The 23,427-nt window shown below is 37.2% G+C and overlaps 2 protein-coding genes and 2 long non-coding RNA genes across 4 annotated transcripts in view; 3 read left to right on the top strand and 1 right to left on the bottom strand.

Moving 5' to 3' along the window:
• The window catches only part of LOC119077451, a 123,502-nt gene extending 100,876 nt beyond the window's left edge, over window positions 1-22,626 (top strand). Inside the window, exons 3-4 of the long non-coding RNA XR_005087796.1 lie at window positions 2,345-2,372; window positions 22,276-22,626. This is a non-coding gene — a long non-coding RNA (uncharacterized LOC119077451). The remainder of the gene's footprint in view (window positions 1-2,344; window positions 2,373-22,275) is intronic.
• On the top strand, window positions 4,779-9,340 carry LOC119077422. The gene is made up of 3 exons (XM_037184636.1): window positions 4,779-5,127; window positions 8,684-8,729; window positions 8,801-9,340. Exons 1-3 carry the CDS (start codon window positions 4,858-4,860, stop codon window positions 9,253-9,255), a joined length of 771 nt encoding a protein of 256 aa, XP_037040531.1. The 5' UTR covers window positions 4,779-4,857; the 3' UTR covers window positions 9,256-9,340.
• LOC119077427 (V-type proton ATPase subunit D-like) lies at window positions 13,887-16,248 on the top strand. Its single transcript, XM_037184640.1, has 5 exons — window positions 13,887-14,105; window positions 14,164-14,281; window positions 14,863-15,226; window positions 15,336-15,430; window positions 15,758-16,248. Exons 1-5 carry the CDS (start codon window positions 14,065-14,067, stop codon window positions 15,881-15,883), a joined length of 744 nt encoding a protein of 247 aa, XP_037040535.1. The 5' UTR covers window positions 13,887-14,064; the 3' UTR covers window positions 15,884-16,248.
• On the bottom strand, window positions 19,331-23,118 carry LOC119077453. Its single transcript, XR_005087798.1, has 3 exons — window positions 23,060-23,118; window positions 20,848-21,000; window positions 19,331-20,777 (listed from the first exon to the last, which is right to left on the bottom strand). It is a non-coding gene; the product is annotated as an uncharacterized LOC119077453 (long non-coding RNA).
• Between the last annotated feature and the right edge of the window lie 309 nt (window positions 23,119-23,427).

Raw genomic sequence — 23,427 nt, 5'->3', positions numbered from 1 at the left:
TGGAATTTAACGTTCCTCTCTTGCAGACAGTGAAATGATAACTGAATCCATAACATTGTCCGTCTTTCGCTTTACATAACAAGAACGAAACAAATAAATTTATTTAACCAAAACAACAGAAACGCCAAAGATTTTCCCTAATCATTTAACTTAATGGGAGATTTGCATGTCGTCGACTAAATTAAATCGAAATCGCCCGTTAAGTCTTAGTTTAATCAATGTTACCAAGTCACTTACAGTCACTCATCGCATACATTTGTGCATACAAAATGTCGTCGTCTAGATTATTTGGCGACGAGAAAAAAACATTTGTACGGTTTGGATATGGGCATTGACGGCATATTCGCCAGTGGTTATACTAAACAAATGATTTTTTCAAAATAATCTAAAAACCTTGCAAATGTTTTTTGTCCGTTCGTTATGTTTCGGCAGTCGTCAGGTAAAATAAGTAAGTAAAATGGTTTCGATGTAGATCTCTTCGGTTAACTACTGGCAGTGCGATCGCATGCCAAAAATTGTGTTCAAATTAAACACAGCCAACTTCGCAAAGAGGGGAAGTTTTTGAAATATTTTTTAGGAAAACAGTTAACATAGAAAATGCTAATGGAATCGATTGAGGAGGCCGAATTTGTTGCGTATGGTATTAAGTTTTTTTATGCCAAACACTGCGAAAGTTTGTATTTTCGGTCCTCAAATGGTGACCGAAAGTAAAAAAATTCAGGCCTTGGTCCGAAAGTAAATGTCACTGTCATCATTTTACTTTCGCCCCGTGGGCTTGCGTATTTGCGGGCCGAAAATACAAATCTTCCGCAGTATTTGGCATAAAATAGTTATTTCGCTTGTTGTAGCCCGAACGAAGTGAGGGCTACATTCGAAAGTGCCTAAAATCAATCGTCCAAAACAGATACTCAAAAAAATTTTCATGTAAGGGGTCGAAAACCTGAGAAAAATATCGAAACTCCCTCATTTTCGGCCCCGTCACATGAAAAATAGTATGCATCACTCGGGGCAAAAGTAAAAAAATTCAAATCGTGTGATTGCCGCCCATCACACGTTTGAATTTTTTTACTTTCGCCCCTTGTTATGCAAAATACTATTATATGCTGCCTACTGGGGACGAAAGTTGAAAATGGTAAGCCAAAGGACCGAAAGTGACAGAAAAATGTAAACCGGAAGGGGCGAAAGCGAAGCCCGTGTGTTTACATTTTTTTCTTTCGTCCCGCAGTAGCATATAAAATTGAATTAAACACTTTTAGTAACCGTGAAATGTTTATATTGGAAGTCAATAAATATGAAAGCGTTGAATTCCTCATTTGCAGGAATTTAAATAATATTCCGCTTTTGCGAGGTTGGCTATGATTAGTTGTTTGCACACAAAATGGTCACTGCACTGTTTCGTAAACCGATGAGATCTATGGTTTGATGAATGAAACGCGAACGAAGCAAACAATAATAAAATTAGTGATTGAGGAACCACGGAATCCGCTAACGCTATGTCCATGATATGTTTGAAGAGTTAAATGCAGAAACGGGACATGTCACATTAGTGAATTGTAGGAAAAATGAAATTTCATAAAAAATGATCTCAAATATTCAAGTGAGAACCGGTGTAGCTGGTCTGGTAGCCGAAGTTTGATATATAAAAATAGGAATTTTTAGAATGGTTTGTTGTAATATGTGGGACAAATGAATTTAAAAAAAAACTATCAAACCAGTGCTAGTCAATACAACTTCTACTCAGTACCCACTATATTAACTGCACAATAGATTCGTCCCAATAGATCTCTTCCAAGTGGAGGTGCAAAGTGCAGTTTACTGTCAAACGTCATCCACATAGCCATAACCTCAACGCTTTTCTATAGTGTTACGATAAAAGAGAAAAAGATATTTTGGGGTACTTGCCAAGGCCAAGGCAAGTTAAAATAAACTGGTTTTCTGTCCTCTCGCTCTCAACGTACCACGTTGAAAGAGAAGCAAATACTTTGACAAGTACCCCAAGGCAAGTTATAATAACTAGTCTTCGGTTTTCTCGCTCTGATCATAACAGTCTATACATTTTGTCAACAAGATTGTTTGGTTATGTTGTCTGTTGTGGATGACAATTGACATTTCGATGTTGCACTTGGAAGAGGATCTATTCCCAAGGTTCTGAAAGAACAGGTTAAGACACTTTCGAGTTGATCACGAAGGCGGTGTGATCAAAATTTTCCTGTAGCGCCAACTAGGTTTGGAAAATTTTATATGACGATTTCAACTTAACAAAAAAAAATTGTTTTCAAGTTGACTTTTCAAACAATATACATGTCTGAATTGTCAAGATTTGTGTTTCACCCGCCTTCGTAAGTGTCTTAACCTGTTCTTTCAGAACCTTGGTTTTCGTCATGTCATTAAGTCAATGTTAATGCGAAACTTACTATAGCTACTGCTACACATACCGACGCCAAAGAAACCTAATTCAAATTTTCTTTTGTTCTCATGTCAATTTTGACGGTACAACAAAAGATAAATCATGTCCGGAGCGATAGCGGAGGACTTGACGCAGTCTAACTTCCAAAAAAAGAACGAAGAAATTTTTTTGAGACGCGGCAACTATATATAGGCGAGAATTTAAGTTTCTTTACTTTGGCCTGTATCACCACAAATCCTATTCTATCTTATTCGCGCTTCAAATACGAGCAAAACGAGCTATCACTCGACTATGTAACTTTAAAATTGCCGGAGATACATCGTTTTGAAGTTGGTCATTTTGATAGAAAATGCACCAAATTAACGTTTTCCAAACAATCAAAATCTTTCAACTTACTCTGTATGTTTCTATCTATCTGTCTATCTGTCTATCTATCGACGGTCGATCTCGGAAACCATGAAATTTTGCAGGAGCCTCAGGGTGGGCATAAAAATGAAAATGTGATACGCCATTACCCCAGGAAAAACCAGAATTTTGTTTTATTGGCCTCGAAGTGGTTTCTGAGTGTGGTTTTCGAGGGTCGGGAACGCGTTTTCGGCTGTAGCTTAGCTGTATTGAAACCTACAGAGGCGTGCGAACCATCAAATGAAAGGTATTCGTAACACGATTCGAACAAAAAAATAATTAAAAAAATCTGGGCAGATTCGTTTGAGCTAGAGTGATTAGAGTGACCAAATTTTGAGCTACTCGAGCGTAGGATGAAAGGACTAATATTTTTTTGGGTTATGAGAGATAGAGAATTACTTTCTTTGGCAAAGTCTCAGAGTTTTACGAGTACAACAGAGGGGCATATGTGAAAAATGTCGAAAGTTGGAAATGGGTGGGTCAATTATGTTTTTAGAGGTATTTGTTGAATGGTGGCAGATAGAGGGTTACTTTCTTCGGCAAAGTCTCAGAGTTTTACGAGTAGAAAAGAAGGGCATTTGTGAAAAATGTCGAAAGTTGGAAATGGGTGGGTCAATTGGGGTTTTAGAGATATTTCTTGAATGGTGGCAGATAGAGAATTACTTTCTTCGTCAAATTTTCGAATTTCGTCAAATTTTCGAATTTCGTCAAATTTTCGAATTTCGTCAAATTTTCGAATTTCGTCAAATTTCGTCAAATTTTAAAATTTCGTCAAATTTCGTCAAATTTTCGAATTTCGTCAAATTTCGTTAAATTTTCGAATTTCGTCAAATTTTCGAATTTCGTCAAATTTTCGAATTTCGTCAAATTTTTGAATTTCGTCAAATTTTCAAATTTCGTCAAATTTCGTCAATTTTCGATTTTTGTCAAATTTTCGAATTTCGTCAAATTTTCAAATTTCGCCAGATTTTCGAATTTCGTCAAATTTTCGATTTTCGTCAAATTTTCGATTTTCGTCAAATTTTCGAATTTCGTCAAATTTTCAAATTTCGCCAAATTTCCGAATTTCTGTTATAAACTGGTATAAAAAGCAGTGTTCTAAAACTTCTAAAACGACTGATATCCCAACAAAAATCTCTTCGAGAAAAGTGTGACGCAGTCTTTGAAATACAATTTCTAAAATGAATGATATCGCTAGAGTTGACGCTTTCAGCTTCGTTACGCAAAAATTAAATTTTACACCCAATTTTAGTTCAAACAAGCTGGCTTAGTTTTTCTCATCATCTGCCAAATAATTTTTACCAAAAAAAATTTGACTGGAAACAACCAAAATTTTACCAAAAAAATCTGCGTCGCATGTGGCAGATACATTTTCTTGCTGGTCTGTTCCTGAACATTTGCCACTTTGCGACGCAGATTTTTTTGGTAAAATTTTGGTTGATTCCAGTCAAATTTTTTTTGGTAAAAATTATTTGGCAGATGATGAGAAAAACTAAGCCAGCTTGTTTGAACTAAAATTGGGTGTAAAATTTAATTTTTGCGTAACGAAGCTGAAAGCGTCAACTCTAGCGATATCATTCATTTTAGAAATTGTACTTCAAAGACTGCGTCACACTTTTCTCGAAGAGATTTTTGTTGGGATTTGAATTAGGTCTAGGTCTCTTTTGCGTCGCTATGTGTAGCTGGAGTTAGACGTGGAGACAGTTGGTATTGACTGGCACGATTCCATAAATTTCGTAAACAATCAAACATAGAACGCAAGAAAGAGTTGTTTTTATCAAATTTTACATTGTTTATGGACCCATAAAAAGCAAACGAAAAAAAAAACATTTTAATGATGAAATTTCCACGAAATCTGCGCCAATTCTTCTGTTTAATTTTACCTGCTATCTTACGGTATAATCAAGCGGTGAGCGATAAAATTTTCGTTTTTATAATTAAATCACCCTATCGAATACCTATAAACACTGATTCGACTTTTGTTCAAATCTAATCTAGACCGGAATTTCGCCTAGAGTTGTCATCGATTTAGTAGATTCAGCAAAATGAAGTTTTTGTTCTGCAACTTGATAATATTGATAGGGAGCTCTGTCAGCTCTGCCTCTACCAGCATTGCTTCAGAATGTACGTCGGGAGATTTTTCCACACATCCTACGTCCTGTGAGAAGTATTTAATCTGTGACAATGGAGAATTTGTCGAAATGCCGTGTGCACCCGGAACCATTTTCAATCGAGACATAAACGTGTGTGACTGGCCTAGTAACGTGACTGACTGTGTCGATGGCGAGTACATACCGACGCCACGGGAACCAGAAGTAAGGTTTGAAATGGTCGTGAGAAAATAATGCTTCACATTCGTAGCAAAGCGAAGCGAAACCTAAATAATTCAAAAAAAAATTGTCTTGTTTTATGCTGTCAAACTTGACAGAAGGACAAACGGAAAATTTGAATTAGGTCGCTTTCGCGTCGCCATTTATACCTAGAGCTACGTCAATCAAGTGGTGGTCACTGAAAGTTTTCTCCTAACTATCCCAAGCGAATCAATTATTTGTAATCGCACCGGAAAAACCGAGGGGAAAACAACACGAGCGAATGGTGGGACAGTGTTGGGCGAATAACAGGGCGGCATGTCTCCTCACTATTCTCACTTTTCAGACTATTTTTGAGAGGAGTGATAGTGAGTTACTTTTTTTCGCGTTTCCTCACTTTTCTCACTATTTCTAACTATTTCAGACGAAAGCGGATAACTTAGGGAAAATTTTCATTACATTTAATACTGGAGTTACAAAATCAGTATCAATCAGTAACTTTAGGATCAAAAATTTCGCCTGCGGCGCAAAATCTACTCAAAGTTCAAAACATTGGTTCATACAATTCACTAGTGCAGTTTTAGTAGCGATATACACAAGAAGACTGGATTTTTTCGGATGAACAGGTTTTCGTTATTTCGATTTTTACTAAGCGTATCCTTATCCGTAGACTTTATTGGCTTTTATCAAAATGCTAACTTTATATGCACGGCATAGTAAAACCAGGCAGGAGCGCTTGATTTAGTAAAATAATTTTTTTAATCAGCATTTGAACGTGAATACAGTTAAATTTAGTTTAAATTTAGATCGCAGATCGCAGGTAAAACATTTCCTAGTAAAATAGAATAAAATTAAGAACTGACGTCAGTGTTCATTCGAATTCATGATGAGGCGACATAACTACACGGTCAATATCGTCAGGAACGATATTATCGTTTTTCATCCAGGACGATAATATCGTCTAAAATTATAAATTTTAAAATATTTTCAGGACGATATTATCGTTTAAAAAAACGATAATATCGTTTTTAATCGATAATATCGTTTTTAAACGATAATATCGTTTTTAAACGATAATATCGTTTTTAAACGATAATATCGTTTTTAAACGATAATATCGTTTTTTTGGACGATAATATCGTTTTTTTGACGATAATATCGTCCTGGATGAAAATATCCGCTGGACGATATTATCGTTATTTTCTTTTTCTGAACAAATTTATCGTTATTTTGGACGATATTATCGTCCTGGGCGATAATTTTTGGGACGATAATATCGTTCTGGACGATAGTATCGTCCTGGTCGATAATATCGTTTTTAATTAATTAATTTTTTTAAATTTGAGACGATAATATCGTCCAGGACGATAATATCGTTTTTAATTTGTTTAAAATAAAAATTCTAGACGATAATATCGTCCTGGGCGATATTATCGTTCAGGATGGTTGTTGAAGACGAAACACAAAATCTTGTAGATAAACACCTTTTTATAGACGGCAAATATATATTAAAAATTGGTTCATTTGGTTCCGTAAATTTAAATTTTATATAGAAAAATTACACAGACTAATTATGAGACGATGCGAGAAAAAAAAACTCCTAAGTTCCGACACCGTTCCGGCGCCCGGCTCGCATTGCGGCCCTCCGCTTCGCTCCGGGGCAATGGGCCGGATCGCTCGGCGTGTTAAAACGCTTTTTATGTACAATCAAAGTTGGTATTCATTTCGTAAAAAGATGAATTATTTAGGGACGAACTAAACGCCTTTTTTAAACACTGATGTGTAGGTTATTTCCTCTGACATTTTTTTTTCGATATTTTGGAAGAGAATTCGGTTCTTGCTGCACCTCTGAGTAAAATTGAGTCCTGGACAATATTACCACCCAAAACTAAACGATAATATCGTCCTGGGCGATATTATCGTTTTTTTTAAACGATAGTATCGTGCTGGACGATATTATCGTTTAAGAAAACGATAATATCGCCCAGGACGATATTATCGTTTTGGACGATATTATCGTACAGAAAACGAAAATATCCATTAGATTTTCTAGAACGGTAATATCGTCCAGAAAACGATAATATCGTTTTTTGAACGATAATATCGACAATAAAACGATACTATCGTCCAGACAATATTTTAGAATTTTTCAATTTAGACGATATTATCGTCCTGGATGAAAATTTTTTGGGCGATAATATCGTTTTTTTGGACGATAGTATCGTCTAAAAAACGATAATATCGATTTTGAGACGATACTATCGTCCAAAAAACGATATTATCGTTTTTTTGGACGATACTATCGTCTAAAAACGATATTATCGTTTTTTAGACGATAGTATCGTCCAAAAAAACGATAATATCGTTCCTGACTATATTGACGGTGTGGAAATGTCCCGCCACCGAATTCATTTTCATAATGTATGGATAGGTCCAGCTGACATCAGCAAAATGAGCTGTTCCTGCCTGGTTTCATAAAGCCAAATGTAATAAGTCATTGATCGTTGGTGAGGTGTCGCTGGTGGTTGAATATAGGGTACCAGTTTATTTTTGAAATACATAAGATTAGAGGAAGGAATTTGTTCGTGTAGTGTTCGTTTGATGGCCCTGCCACAATGATCACAAGCGTACACATTATAATTGTTGACAGTTACTTTACACAAAATTTGTAGTTGTGTTAGTGTAATTTAAGCGGCCTCCCTTCATTTCAGCCATGTTGAATCAGCGATACAAAATTATTCATTCACGAGCCAAAATATTTTTTCGAATATCTTTGGTAATTCTTACCAGAAACGCTTCCGATCGCAATATTCCTTTGTTTTGGTTCATCTGTAATTACTGAGGTCTGTCGTCCGTCTCAAACAACAATATCCAATTTATTTATTTCGCAATATTTTTTTTGTGTTTACATTTTGACATGTGAAGGTTGGTCACACTTGCTCATATTTGGAAAAAGTTGGATCATCACAAGTGGACCGCCAGCAGCTTTCAGTGGGTTTAGAACTTTTGTTTTTTACACGTTGTCACACTTACAGTTGTCAAATTCAAAATTTTCATACGAAGGTCACTCAGATCGCTTGGTGAAAAAGAACTCTACCTCGCACAAATTCAATTCCTTGGCACTATACTTTCTGCAACATAAAAAAAAATCAAAACCCACTGAAACACAGTGTTTTCACCTACGTAGTAAACACAAACTTGTCGAGCCAATCTCACTCTATGGACTTATGTTAGTTACTTATGTTAGGTGTGAGTGATATTACTGTTTTTACACTACAGTCACTCGTTTTTAGTCACTTTTCAGTTACTTTTTTAATTCAAAATAATAGTGAATTTACCAACTATTTTCGGAAAAATCGCTCACTTATTCACTCTTTTCGCAAGAAAAATCACATGCCGCTCTGGAATAATGATCGAATAAAGGCGAATAATGGGGAAATAATAGGCGAATAATGGGCGAATGGGCGAACGGTGGGACAAGATTTTCCATTGTTGTTTCCCCCTCGGGAAAAACCCTTAATCATAAATTACGTGACCGAGAAGAGTTTCCATTTCCTTTCAGTTCACTTCACCAACCCCAGATTGCAGCACGTGTCAAATGGAGTTGGGTAAGCTTTAAAAAAATGTGATTGTGACACAGTTGAACGTTCTGGATTCTAAAAACGAAAATTTGGTTTAGCTCCTCTATATCATATGGTTCGACCTTCCAACGATCATCATTTTTATACACCGTCAAAGACCGAAGCCGATAAAAGTATGGCCTACGGCTTTACATACGACGCTCCACCAGGATTGATTGCATTGAATGGATTAGACTGTAACTGTCGTGCCAGCCTGCAATATCCTACTCGACTATACAGACCTGCATCGGCTGAAAATCCAATCGATGAACATGTCTTCCTGTTGGACAGTGGTGAAATTGGGCACTATGTCAACGCGTTGAAGTACAGATGGGAGGGTTATGAACAGTATCGTTTCCATTGTTCAACTTCTGCCGGCAGTTGCGGTGCAACTGTACCGTTGCACAGATATTTGAAAAATGGGAAACATTACTTTTCCACAACCATGGAGGGACAAGAGGATGCCACCTATGAAGGAGTCACATGCTACATTTGGCCAAATGCAGACGTTTGAGTAGTTTTACGGCTATGGAACGTGCTTGATGATGACGAGATTTGAGTGATAAGTATTCAGAGACAATAAACATAAATTCATTTGATTTTGAAGCATCTTCATTTGTACGCTATCTCCGGAGTTATTTAGTCTTAGAGCCCTTACCCCTTCCTAAGTGACAAGAAATAATCGAATCGCCTTCGACAAAGACCTCTATCACAATGTCTCCACTGTTTTATCGTCTCTCTTTTACATTGCCGCTCATCCGTTTACTTAATTTAAGAATTTCCTTAATTTATTTTGCTCTACATTGTTTTAAGATTGACCGATCTTAACATCCGAAGATGTACTCTCTCCTTCTCCTCCTCACATCATTTTACCTTCAATTCCTTCTAGTTATAGAATTAGTTTTTGTTCGATTTTCTTGTTTGATTAAAACAATAACCGTGAAACATCCCTTAATGACCTGGGGCACTCGCTCGGGGAACATGGACCATGAAATTTAAGGAACCGACCAACAGCCACCTCCACAATCCCAAAAGTACAGAAGAGAACCCAAAAAAAACTTGGTAAACCCCTCAGAATCCTTCAGATTTTGCTCTGGGAAGTTGGTGGACCGTAGAATTTTAGGAACCAACATCATATTGCCTCGAAAATCCAGAAAAAAACCCAAAAAAAAACTTTTAAAATCTACGTGATTTCTAGAATTCTCGCCCTGGGAGCATAACGAGCTTAGCTGGAGAAAATCTTCTTGGGTAATTCTTTCTCGTTTGACCGCATGAATGCAGTTCACACAAGAGATCACTGAGATGCCATCATTTTTTGTCTTTTCTAACCCTGTTTCGGCCTGCAGCTTCTTGGGACGAAATCAATTCAAAAGAGCTATAGAGAAAGTCATGGTATGTGTCATGTTGACTGTACAAAGTAAGTAATTAACAAAGGATAGAACACTCTGCATAGGTAGCTTCTTCTTCCTTTTCAGCCAGTTTCTATCCACTGCTGGATGCCTTCCCAATTTTTATCCATTTCGGACGATCCATTACCACTTGCTGCCAATTTCTGGTGGCCTGCCTCTAGGACGTATTGTAGTTCGTCTCCAGTTCATAATTATTTTGGTCCAAAGTTAGTCGGTTCTTCTCGCAATATGTCCCGCCAAGCTCCACTTCAGAGATGCTATTCTTTCCATCCCAAGTATCATTTGATAACCGCGGTTATAAACGTTACTAATTCGTTGCCAACTTTTTCGTTCTACAACAGTTATGTAACGAATAAGTTGTATTCAGTTTAACTTATTCGTTATATAACCGTTACACAACTAATTGGTCATCAACCAATTTTAAACGAATTAGTTGCAAAACGGTTATTTGACCAATGAGTTAAACGATAATATTTGTTGAAAACTTTTTCGTCCAGAAACCGTCATACAACCAAAAAGTTCGAGTCATTACTTTAACTAATTCGTCGTAAAACGGTCATGGAACTTAATAGAAATGTTCATTATCCGTCAGTACGAATCAAGACGCCATGATGGAAAGTTCGATTTTTTGTAGATTTTACATCTACTTTTTTCATGTTTCAGTAGTTCGGTTTGAAAATGTGTGTGAAAGTGTGAAAATTGTCGGCATCATCGTAATGGAAAAACTGCTATTTCAGTGTAACTAATAAATTTTGAAAAATTTTCTTTATGCCAATTTGTAAATCAACATTTTATTCATCGACTTCACTATTTTTGTCTGGCGCTGTTGTCGAAGTTAGGTTTCTTATGTCTTGTTAGGTTTCTTTAGGAGTTAGGATAGGAGTTAGGACCGGCAACAGCTGCTAACAAAAAAGTGAAATTGATGGATTAAATTTTGTTTAATTGGCGACACAAGAGAGAGCAATTTTAATTGTCAATTATGTTACGTGTATTGCAGTTTTACGGAATATATCTCAAGTATTTTGCTTGTATTTTATAATAACCATGACACAAACATTTTAACTTTGCGAACTGCGCAGTACTTACATATTTTGAGTGCATTAACTATGTGATTTGCGAATATCGAAAAGAAAGAAAAAATTGAACACCAAAAAAACTCTTGGAAATGTGGCTTCAAGAACAAATATGATGATTAACGAAAAAGTTGTAAAACGGCAGTACAACGGTCTGATGACTGATTGGTTAGAAAATATTGAATTTTCAATTGTGACATATAAGTTATTCGACGGTTATAAAACCGTTTAACAACTTTTAACCAATTTGCTGTATAACCGTTGTGCAACGAATTCGTTATAACATTTTTGTAACTTTTGCAACTGGGCAAATACCGTTGTACAACCGTTATTACAACGTTGCAGCAACGTTGCGACAACTAATTAGTTATCTTCTAATTTTTACAACCGCAGTTAAATAACGGTTGTACAACCGAATTTTAACCGTTGAATGCTACTTGGGATGACGTCAGCAACTTTCGTTTGCTGTCGATTCCGCTGATTTGTCATTCTATCTCTGATAGTCTTTACAAGCATACTCCGTTCTATGGCTCTTTGTGCTACTGTTAATTTATTTTCGGATGCTTTTGTTACTGTTAACGTTTTAGCTAGGTAACAAATGGTATAAACAGATTGTATTACTAGTCTGCGTGCAGTGATGTAAGATACAAACTCCAACACGATGTATGCAGCTAAACCATTTTTTAAAACATTCACAAAGTGACAGTTCAAGTGAGAAAAGCGAGAAAATTCTTCACTTTAATGCTTAGTTTCCTCTCACCAAAAAAGTACTCCATGTGAGAGACAAAATTGAATTTTTTCAATTTTTTCTTTGTTTATTTGACAGCTTGCTCTGTCAAGGCTCACTGAGTACTTTTTGTTGAGGGGAATGGGAACTTAAATGTCATTCGACGAAACTCAATTTTCTCATGGCATATGAGTGGCGAAAACGAGGTAAATCAGACCGCATGTACGAAAATAACTATTTTTCTACTTCGCTAATGTCTAAAAGACATGAAAATATAAGCTGTGTGCACGGACATCGCTCAGTTTGCTTGACTTGATAAAATAAATTTATTGCCTGCCCCATGCGAAAATTGACTATTACACGGCTGTTTACCCCCCGCGAAAGTGATCCATTACACTAGGGATATTTGGGGTTTATTTCAAGTTGACAATTCTTTCAAGTTAAATTTGCCTTGCTTTCATTTTATCTTTTTTGTTGAATGAATCGATCGATCGAAAAAGAATATAAGAAGTGTCGGTAAAATAAAAAAATTTTGGTAAAAATATTGATCGATGAACAGTTATTTGAGAAAAACTTGTTGCGCAAGTAATCTGGTTACAACACACTTTTAGAAGAATTCGCAACACAGAATTGTCGGCCATATTTATTGCAACAATAATTTTGATGTTCCGAAGTAACACTTTATGGCCACACATTTCGTTGTATTTTTCAATTGTAACACTAAATGCTTTTGCTTATAGTACAAAGACTACACTTTGTTGCACATTTTTTTGAAAACATTAAAAATGACTAACAAAATAATTGCACAAACAATGCGTCTTCATCGATACTAACTGCGAAAAACTATTCAATGTCAACATGTCACCAACGCAATTGTAACCACTGTTGCGACAATACTAATGTAACACGAGTGCTGTTTTCGGGATCAATTTTTTAGGAGACGTGTAGCGTGTGAGCCGATTTCGTCAGTACACTAGATTTGTTTGTAAACGTTTTATTAGAAGAACATATTTATTTTGTTTTGTTGGTTTTTGTTTATTGAGATACTGAATTTATGTAGAATTTCTGCAGAACAGCCGTGTAATAGTCAATTTTCGCATGAGCAGGCAATAAACCAGAATACGTTGGATGCTGCGACGTAATTCATTGCTCTCGGACACAATTTTGTAGAACTCGCAAACTCACTCGTGTTTTTGAGCAACAAGCTTCGGTAACTGTTTTCTCGACAAGTGTAGTTGCATACCTCGCCTTCGGCTCTACACTTGCCTCGAAAACAGTTACCGAAGCTTGTTGCTCAAAAACTTACTCGTGAGTTTGCTCATATCACAAAATTGTGTCCTTGTGTAATGAATTACTTTCGCAGCATCCAACGTAATCTACTATTATAGGAAACCACCAGATTGTACCTGACCGGCGAATTTATTTCACCAAAAATCAACATTAAAATACGCCACATATCACTCAAACCGCAGACAGTTTTCGATATGTAACTAGGTATACAATCTCTGATGCTTATAGGCTACCTAACTTACGATACACACGAAGCGAGCCAGTAACATAGCATAGTAAATGTTAATCGAAATCGTCCAGCCGTTATAAATTTCTCATCAAAATTTCGGATCGCCAAATATTAGACTCAATTATATTTCGCTGGAAACCTCGCTGGAAACGCTGTAAATGTTTAACCATTTTCTTTCAATCGAGTTGTTAATTCAAATCAGCAGGGAGAGACATGGCTCGCAGACTATTATTGAATGCGTCCGCAGGTCAAATATAATGATATTAACACATTGAAATCGGTGGTGGGTGGAATTGGTTTATCACATTTCCGTGTACATTGTACGGTACCTATAACGAGAGTGCGTAATTTTTTTTGTACCGTCCGTCCTTCGGTTGCTGTATGCAATTTTCAAATTTTTACTCTTTGTAGAATTGTAAGTAAATTTATACACGCAGACATTGCGCTGGTGTGGTTACAGAACGTTGGATTTGTTATCATTCCAAAAGTTAAGTTGACTCGTAGTGGACGTGTGATCTGACTGAGGTGTAAAATTTGTCTTGTGACAACTGAAAATTTTGTTTTTGGATTTTGTTACAAACCTGATTGCTCAACAATGTCGGGTAAAGACAGGATTGCCATTTTCCCATCCAGAGGGTGAGTGATGACATCATGGAAGTTTTTGATTGGAAACTGATGAAATTTCTCAATTCAGTGCGATGAAGAGTATGAAGGATCGTTTGGCTGGCGCTGTCAAGGGTCACGGACTACTCAAGAGAAAAGCTGAAGCCTTAAAGATACGATTCCGAGTGATTTTGTTGAAAATAATTGAGGTTTGGAAACGGTTTCTATTAATCGAGTCCGGAAAACACTTTATCCTTGATACACTCCTTTCGCCGTAGCAGGGACTACTTTCGTTAAATTGTTTCTTGAAAATTCTAGGAGATTCCAGAAATTCCCGAAATTCTTGAAAAAATTACTGAAAATAGTCCCTGCGACGTATCCAGTTCAGAGTTATTCCTTACTACTCTGTCGCTTCTTCTGTCAAATTGTCTCCCTCTCCAACGTTTTACTTTTGGTCCTTCTTCTTCTTTCTCCTTTTTTCTGTTTTTTTCATTTCTTTCTACTTCTATTCCTCAACCTTCCTTTTCCCTTTCCACTTGCGTTTCCTTGCCTAGTTTTTAATCTCTTTCTTCCCATCCGACTTAGTCTCAATTGTTTTGTTTCGCTTACTTCCTCTCCCAATGTTTTACTATTGTCCTTTCTCTTCTTTCTCCTTTTTCGGTTCTTTCTGCTTCTACTCCGCCCTCTATCTTTTTTCTTTCCACTTGTGTCTCCTTGCCTTGCTTGTAATCTCTGTCTTCCCATCCGACTTCGTCTCAATTGTTATGTTCTGCTTACTTATTCCCTTCAGACGAAAACGGAAATGGGCGAAAGTTTAAGGGCGGCATCGTTCTCAGTGGCTGAAGCCAGATTTTCGAACGGTGACTTCAGCCAAGACGTTCTGCAGAATGTGACCAGAGCTCAAATCAAAACCCGATCCAAGAAAGACAATATTGCCGGTATCATCTTACCGGTTCTGGAATCGTACGTTGACGGAGGTGATGCGTACGGATTAACTGGTATTGCTAAAGGTGGCCAACAGATTGCAAAGTTGAAGAAAAATCATCAAACTGCGATTAAACTGCTGGTGGAACTGGCTGCCCTGCAGGCGTCGTTCATCATTCTGGATGAAGCTATTAAGGTTACCAATCGACGAGTGAATGCAATTGAGCATGGTAAGTGTTTGGAACGGAGTTTGACGTACGAGGTCTTCATCAAAACCGATTTGAAATGAGGGCCGAGGGACAACTTAGTCGAATCTTAAATTCTTTCTTTACTTGCCAGTTATTATACCACGAATCGAAAGAACGTTGGCGTACATCATTTCGGAACTGGACGAAATTGAACGCGAAGAATTTTTCCGAATGAAAAAAGTTCAGGTAAAATAAGTGTTACGCCGGGAGAGGTTGTACAAATGTATCAGTCGCTCAATCGGTCATATGGTTGGCAAAATTTGCAATACCACAGAAAACGTTTTTCGATTTTGTGGTATAAATTCTACCTCTAGTTACACATAGAGGTTCGAAAGGGACCTAATTCAAATGTTTCTTTTATTGTCCTGTCAAATTTGACATAACAACAAAAGAAAAATTTGAATTAGGTCTCGTTCGCCTTGCGGTTTTTTGAGCGGCTGACAATGCAAGCGAACCCTCTGTCTGTCCTATGCTACGATTTTAGAATGCAATTCGTTTTCGTATGGATTTCAGAATAAAAAGAAAATTGCCAGAGCTAAGAAGGAAGCTGAACTTAAAGCGAAGGGCGTAGATTTCGGTAAGGTAAACAACGAGGAAGACAACCTATTCGATGAAGGCGATGACGATCTACTGTTTTGAGTATTGATTTTTCGATTCCGGGGTTACAATGCTGCTAAAATTGGCACACCTCATCGTAGTTATTGAGAAGTTACTGCATCGAAGGAAAATAAATTTAAACTGAAAAGAGCAGATGAACCCTTCTGGTGAGTACACAGTTCGTGAAAAATGTTTGGGAAAAGTCTGAAAATCACAATCACCACACAAAATATCATTTTTCAAGCATTTCTCAGAGGTCTGGTAAACGCTTAAAAAATCACATTTTGCGTGGCTATTTTCGTTTTTCTAGACTTTTTCCAGACATTTTTCACGAACTGTGTACTCACTCCATCGTTTGCATTAAGATGATTTTGGATTTTAAGTGTTCCAAATAAATGTTTTTAGTTTGCTCAACATTTTGAATTTGGATGGGTCGCTGAGAGAGGGCATTGCCAAAAACAATGCGTAGAGATTTTGTTGCGATTAGTATGGATGCCGCCATAGATTGGGGGATACTATTAAAGAGTCAATCTGTATTATCATCTGTAGAGGATACTTTGGCCTATTAAATATTAAGATTACTCCAGTCAATAACGACGCGAATGAGATCTAATTCAAAACCTTCTTTTGTTTTAATGTCAAATTTGACAGCACAAAAGAAAAATTTAAATTTACGTTTCTTTAGGCCTGACTTCCCCTCACAAAAAAACACTCCGTTTTGCCTTCGTTTAGCTAAACCACTACCCTTTTCTATTGTTTAACGAGTAAACTGAGAGAAGAAAACTGAGTGTCTTTTTCGTAAGTGGAAATCAAGACTTACAGCCTGTAAATATTTTTCATATGCAGAATGAGCACCAGCTGAATATCACCAGCTGGATCTGCTAACACACATTTATTGTATGATAAACAATCAAAACACATTTTAACAATGTGTTTACTTCATTCATACGTGTTATGTGCGCGTAGATGACGTTAATGCTTAGTTTCCTCTTACCAAAAAAAGTACTCCGTGTGAGAGATAAAATTGAATTTTTTCAATTTTTCTTTGTTTATTTGACAGCTTGCTCTCTCACGGCGCTCTAACGGCTCTCTCACGGAGTACTTTTTTTAAGTGGAATGGGCACTTAACGTAGAAATGCACTGTGTGTGTAAGTTGTCTTTGAATTGTAATTGAATACAATAGATCAGTGTCAAATAGCGGTTTCTTCTCTCAAAAAGTGTCAAATAAGTTGTCAATTTCACAAAGCTAACCTCAAAAGATGTTTCGTTCACAGAGCCGCCACTTGAAATATATGAAAATTTGTGCGGCGTCTCACCATCCAATACTTTTTTTGTTCGATTTGAGGTTAGCTTTGTGAAAATGACAACTTATTTGACAGCTCAAACGACATTGACAATGATCTATACAAAGTGTTTTTGTTTGTACACCAGCTGATGGTGATATTCAGCTGGTGCTCATTCTGCATATGAGAAACTTTTAGCAATAGATCATTGTCAATGTCGTTTGAGCTGTCAAATAAGTTGTCATTTTCACAAAGCAAACCTCAAATCGAACAAAAAAAGTATTGGATGGTGAGACGCCACACAAATTTTCATACATTTCAAGGGGCGGCTCTGTGAACGAAACATCTTTTGAGGTTAGCTTTGTGAAATTGACAACTCATTTGACACTTTTTGAGAGAAGAAACCGCTATTTGACACTGATCTATTGTATGCTGAAGCAGAATTACTATCATGGAAATTTAAAACCGAAAGTTACATTAATTACTCGTTACAGTCTGCTACTGAGTAAACAGCCTCATTACATACATAAAACAGGTCGCACGGAGCACATTGAGCGAGACATTTTGATGATTTTATTTTTGATATCATTCGCATGAAGAAATTTGACCGACCTCTGTCGATGTGCTGGTTTGCAATCAATCAGTATTTAACGTATGCGACCAGTAAGTGTATCTCGAAGTGGATGTCGTTCTGTAATTTTAAATATTGAAAACAGTGTTTTCTAGAGTGTTTTAAGGTTGAAATATCGAGCATTTTCGAAAACACAAACAAAATGACAGTTCGGATGAGAAAAGTTCTAATTTTTTCCCACACGGGAGAGAAAGTGCTGCACTTTTCTCACTAGAAATGTCATTCGGCCAAGAAAATGTAATTTTCTCATGAGGGGAGAAAATAAGGCAAAACACAACGCACGCATAAAATCACAACATGTTGTTTACTAAAATGCTTTAATGCAAAAACAAAACACTCAGGCCAGGAGCGCGTTACGCATTTCCACAAATTAACGATTAGGCCATGTAGTACAAGCCAGGCATTCTTCAATAAAGTTTTGTTATCGCCATCACACTCAGAGCGACAGCGTTTGTGTTTCTGTCGATTACGCTACCGACAAACTTGAACGTGCCAGTCGGAGCATACGGTGGAACATTGGAAACATTTGTAGAATAATTTATCAGTTCGTAGTTATTACCCTGAAACGAGAAAAAAAATTGAGAAAAACAGGATTTGGAGAATTGGACATTTTACAGAGAGATGCTAATATGACGACTGGGTCGTTTCGACGGATCGACATATTCTCTCTATCCGTCGAAACGACCCAGTCGTCATATTAGCATCTCTCTGACATTTTACGGAGCCTCAGATTGACGAGTTTGCTTAGTGTTATCATATTTCTGCTATGCTTTCAGATAATCGGATATGCGTTGAGAAATGATAAAAGGTAATGTAGCTGTCAAATGAAGGAATTTATCAAATTTTTCAGTACTTCATTCTTTGCGTCTAAATTAGAGGGAATAAATCTTTTTCGAAGATTCAAAAATCGATGGGGTGGTCACTCCTACACAATAGCGTACACTGTGATCACTTCTAGTCGACTTCTATCTCAGAACTGAACAACTGTGACGAATAAATCAACTCTGCATATGCTTCACAGTTTGAAAAAAGACTAGATTTTCTGGAGGTACGAACTGACAGCTGTAATCGGTTCGCTTTTAATTATTTTCGCTCACGTTAGTTGAATAAAAAGTAAAAAGTGAACGAAAGTTATCAAAAGCGATTCGATTACAGCTGTCAACTTTCAATTCATCCCTCCAGACCATCTAGTCTTTTTTCGAAAAGGTCTACATGTCAGAGAAATGACAAGTTGGTATGTTTCTATCTCGCCACAGGCGTATCAACTTATCATTTCTCTGGTACATGTCGAATGTTTTTGAATTTGGTCGAGAGAAAATGTATTGAATTCTCTCTCAAAAAAACCAGCTGTCATTCGATATATTGCCTCCATAAGTCGTTATATTAGCATCTCTTTGATTGTGCGTTAAGCATTAAAGAAAATAGACACACGTAATTTTGAAAACCGACCGAGTGAACCACAAAACAGAAAATGTGTCGGTTTTACAAAATTACGCGGATTAGTGACAAATCTTTTATCACATCTTCGATGTTAATACACAAACCGGGAATTATTGAATTTATATATTTATAGGAAACGATGAAGTTCTAGTTGAATAAAAACGCCAACCGATTCCATAAAATGAACAATTATTTATTTGATTCACAGTGATGTGAAATACAAGTGTTGTCCTTTCTACGTTTCGCCCACGACTAATTACATTTAACCTCGTTGTTTGAGAGAACGAAGAGCATCATCGTTCGACATCTAATTGACATACTCGCCCTACCGATTATACGGTAACTCGTTCCCACACAACCCCCCTTAACAAAACATTTGCCCTCAAATGTTCAGCTTTTCGGACTTTCGGCAATCCTCTGTGTTTGATATACTGCCTCTCATGAACTCGGACCATCATTGATTCGACCATCTTTGAGTCGACCATCTTTGACTCGACCATCTTTGATTCGACCATCTTTGACTCGACCATCTTTGACTCAACCATCCTTGACTCGACCATCGTTGATTCGACCATCATTGATTCGACCATCATTGATTCGACCATCATTGATTCGACCGTCATTGATTCGACCACCCTTGACTTCGATCCAAATTCGCTCGGTTTTATTTCAATTCGTAGCAGTTTAGCATTCCATTTCGCTGACACGCCTAATATTTGTCTAACAGTGCATGTACGTTCGATCCGTTTATTGCTCTTCTCACCCAATGTATGAAACACACTCGAACGATCGTCTGCTGTACTGATGTGTGTGCTGCGTCTATTGTCTCTGAACAAACCACGCGCTCGTGACAAAAGCCTTCTCGAAAATTGTCCTTCGTATCTTTTTTCGTCTTTTCACTTTGCGTTGTATGAATTTTCAGGTACTATAACACTTTACTGTTCAATTCGTCCTTCTTTACTTTTTATTTAGCATGGAGGCAACGTTTCCACCTAAATTCTTTACGTCTTTTGTTCAGCGTGAAAACACCGTTTCACCTGAACTCTTTGCACAAATTTTTGAGTCTGGCTTTACTTTCCGCAACGTAATTATGTTTTTCCGCTTTTCAACACTTATATTCCATACTGATCACTGGCCGGTGAGCCCCCATATAGGAAACGATGAAGTTCTAGTTGAATAAAAACGCCAACCGATTCCATAAAATGAACAATTATTTATTTGATTCACAGTGATGTGAAATACAAGTGTTGTCCTTTCTACGTTTCGCCCACGACTAATTACATTTAACCTCGTTGTTTGAGAGAACGAAGAGCATCATCGTTCGACATCTAATTGACATACTCGCCCTACCGATTATACGGTAACTCGTTCCCACATATTCACTCACCTTCTTTAGCAAATCGCAATAATTGATCTTCTTATCATGTTCACACGGCAAGTTTGAATAACTGGCCAGATCATCCATTACCCGATCCCTGTATTCGTTGTTGAAAAGATCGCAAAGTGGTTTTCGGGGTATTTTAAATGGGCTCAACACAAATTGATTGTTACCCATTGCGCTACGGTACAGTGTTGCCTGTACCTGGAAAATATTTATTTAAAAATGAAATTGCCGAAATTGGTCAAATTGAGAACATTTTCCAGTTTATTACATCGTAGATACTGAGATCGTCACTTGTTATAGTGGCTGTCATATTGAATTTGTTCTCCCTGCGTTCGCCGCGAAACATTTTCAATGTACCATTTATTGGTATATCGGAGAATTGTTGCAGTTCAAATGTGATGACATCGAATTCTCGTGTACCCTAAATACAAAAAAAATCACTCGAAGTCTTATAATGTAAGCCATAGCACTACTCATACAGAGAGATGCTAATATGATGACTGGGTCGTTTCAACGGATAGAGGGAATATGTCGAATGATTTTGAAATTGGTTGAGCGAAAATGTATTGAATTCTCTCTCAAAAATCCAACTGTCATTCGACATATTCCCTCTATCCGTCGAAACGACCCAGTCGTCATATTGGCAACTCTCTGTGCTCATAGCGTTAACACCGAACTTTTGGAGGCTCAATTTTGATACATGCATGCGTATAAACTTGCATCTGTTGCGTGTTGTAACCGACACCAAGAAAACATGACCTCAATGAGACCCATTCAGAACCCCACTTTCAATTTCATCGGCTTCCGATTATTTTTTATGTCAATGCTAAGAGCAGGCGCTAATGGTAGACCACCTTCTATCTCGCCACAGATGTACCAACTTATCATTTCTCAGGGTGCAACGCTCAAAGTATGTAAACACTGACGAGGGACCGCAGATCCGCAAAAACACGCGGATCACTACTTTCGGGTAAATATAATTTTCATAACGTTGGACACAAGTAAAGTCGAGAAAAATTCACTTTGTCAGGTTGCAACTCACGTAGCTCAATACTTTGGCAACGCTTACCGGTAAGAAATCGAACGTGACTTATTACATAGAATGTGGCGACAATTGCTTTTTTGTGTGAAAAATTTGAGCAATATGTCATACATTCCCAAAGTATATAAACGTACTGAAGGTAATGCAAATCCACAAAAACGCACGGAACCTTACTTTTAAAATGTTGGCCACTAGTTAAATTCACTTTGTTAGGTTGCATCTTTCCACTCAACACAAAAAATTGTATGCAGAACAACACATTTCTACCAACATTAAAACGCCAAACGTCACGCAAGCAACATAACAAGTCTGATATTCACCCGAAACTTGGGTTCCGTAAAATTCCGCTGAGCATTTGCATTACCTTTAGTATGTTTATATACTTTGATACATTCCAACATCTGCAAAATTTAACTGTCAAATCGTATGGCAATTTTAATCAATTTATGCTCATAAAAACCGAAAGAAATAGCGATTTCGTTTATTTCATCCTCGGACGAACTCATTAAACCCGTACTGGGGTCTTATAGGTTTACGCATACGTTTGTAACACGTCGAATTGGACTCCCTGAGTAAGTGGAAACCGTGGAAACCTATTGTGGTTGTACATAGATGCCAAATCAGCGGAAGAAAGCCAAGGTTCTGAAAGAACAGGTTAAGACAGCCACGAAGGCAGGTGACACCGAAATTGATAAACGCACTTCCTAACACACTGTGTGTATGAAATCAACTTGAAGAAAATGTTTTTAAGGAAAATTCGGAATTTTGTTTTTGTTAAGTTGCCTTTTTCATATAAACTTCGTAGCCGCTGACGGAATTTGTGTGTCACAGACTTCGTGATCATTTCAAGGCTGTCTTGACCAAAGTATATAAACACTGAAGGTAACGCAAATCCGCAAGAACACACGGACCCCTACTTTCGGGTGAATATAGTTTTTATAATGTTGGACACAAGTCAAATTCACTTTGTTAGGTTGCAACACATGCCAAAACTCAATACTAAACAACGCAGATCCAGCAACATTATCACGCCAAACGTCACGGATGCAACATAACAAATCTTATATTCACCTGGAACTTGGGGTCCGTATTTCTTGCTATTCCCTGAGGATTGGCGTTACCTTCAGTATGTATATTTACCTTGGTCTTGACCGGTGCTTTCAGAACCTTGACGAAAGCGGCCTTTAAGTATCCACTCAACAGAAAGTACTCCGTGTCAAGTAAACAAAGCGAATAAACGAATAAACCAATGTCGACAACTGGTTTTGAGGTGGTAGTATTTACTAAATTTAATGAATTTTTACGAAATCCATTTTTGAAAAACAAGTCTTGCTTCCGTACCGGCAGTCAAGACTGTTGGTTATTATACAACCGTTCAAGCACACCACAAAAGAATCATCAGAATTGGTTCATTCGAGTGTTGAATTTTTATATTTACAACCGAAACGGATATCCACAGAACAGCAATTAATATAAGTCGAAGGAGCAGCATTTCGTTGCACTGTTTTCATGATACAATTCCACACAATTTATATATGCATGCGACCCGTCATTGCATGTACTGGATCTTGGAACTTTACATTTTAGCAGATTTCTTATCTGGGAATTGAAATGTTTTACTAGTTAATTGAAGTCTGTGTCGTCCATGCATTTAATTGCAATCATGCCCGCACGTTAGTAAGCGGGCGTGACGCAAGTCCACTACCAAAAATGTTTTAACAAAAATTTTTTGAGGACGGCGGAGCATATTTACTCCAATAACCCCCAAACTATTTTGAATCTAGGAAACCATACGAGTTCAACGAG

The sequence above is a fragment of the Bradysia coprophila genome, unplaced genomic scaffold (genome assembly GCF_014529535.1).
Source record: "Bradysia coprophila strain Holo2 unplaced genomic scaffold, BU_Bcop_v1 contig_235, whole genome shotgun sequence".
NCBI lineage: Eukaryota > Metazoa > Arthropoda > Insecta > Diptera > Sciaridae > Bradysia > Bradysia coprophila.
The sequence above is the reverse complement of the archived record's forward strand: the minus strand, read 5'-3'. Positions and strand labels throughout refer to the sequence as shown.

Excerpts from the sequence above, each read along its gene's own strand:
- LOC119077422 (XM_037184636.1), top strand. The coding sequence starts at position 4,858 with ATGAAGTTTTTGTTCTGCAACTTGATAATATTGATAGGGAGCTCTGTC. Across the intron at positions 5,128-8,683 it reads CGACGCCACGGGAACCAGAA|TTCACTTCACCAACCCCAGA; the intron begins GTAAGGTTTGAA and ends ATTTCCTTTCAG. Across the intron at positions 8,730-8,800 it reads CACGTGTCAAATGGAGTTGG|CTCCTCTATATCATATGGTT; the intron begins GTAAGCTTTAAA and ends AATTTGGTTTAG.
- LOC119077427 (XM_037184640.1), top strand. The coding sequence starts at position 14,065 with ATGTCGGGTAAAGACAGGATTGCCATTTTCCCATCCAGAGG. Across the intron at positions 14,106-14,163 it reads GCCATTTTCCCATCCAGAGG|TGCGATGAAGAGTATGAAGG; the intron begins GTGAGTGATGAC and ends TTCTCAATTCAG. Across the intron at positions 14,282-14,862 it reads TTTTGTTGAAAATAATTGAG|ACGAAAACGGAAATGGGCGA; the intron begins GTTTGGAAACGG and ends TATTCCCTTCAG.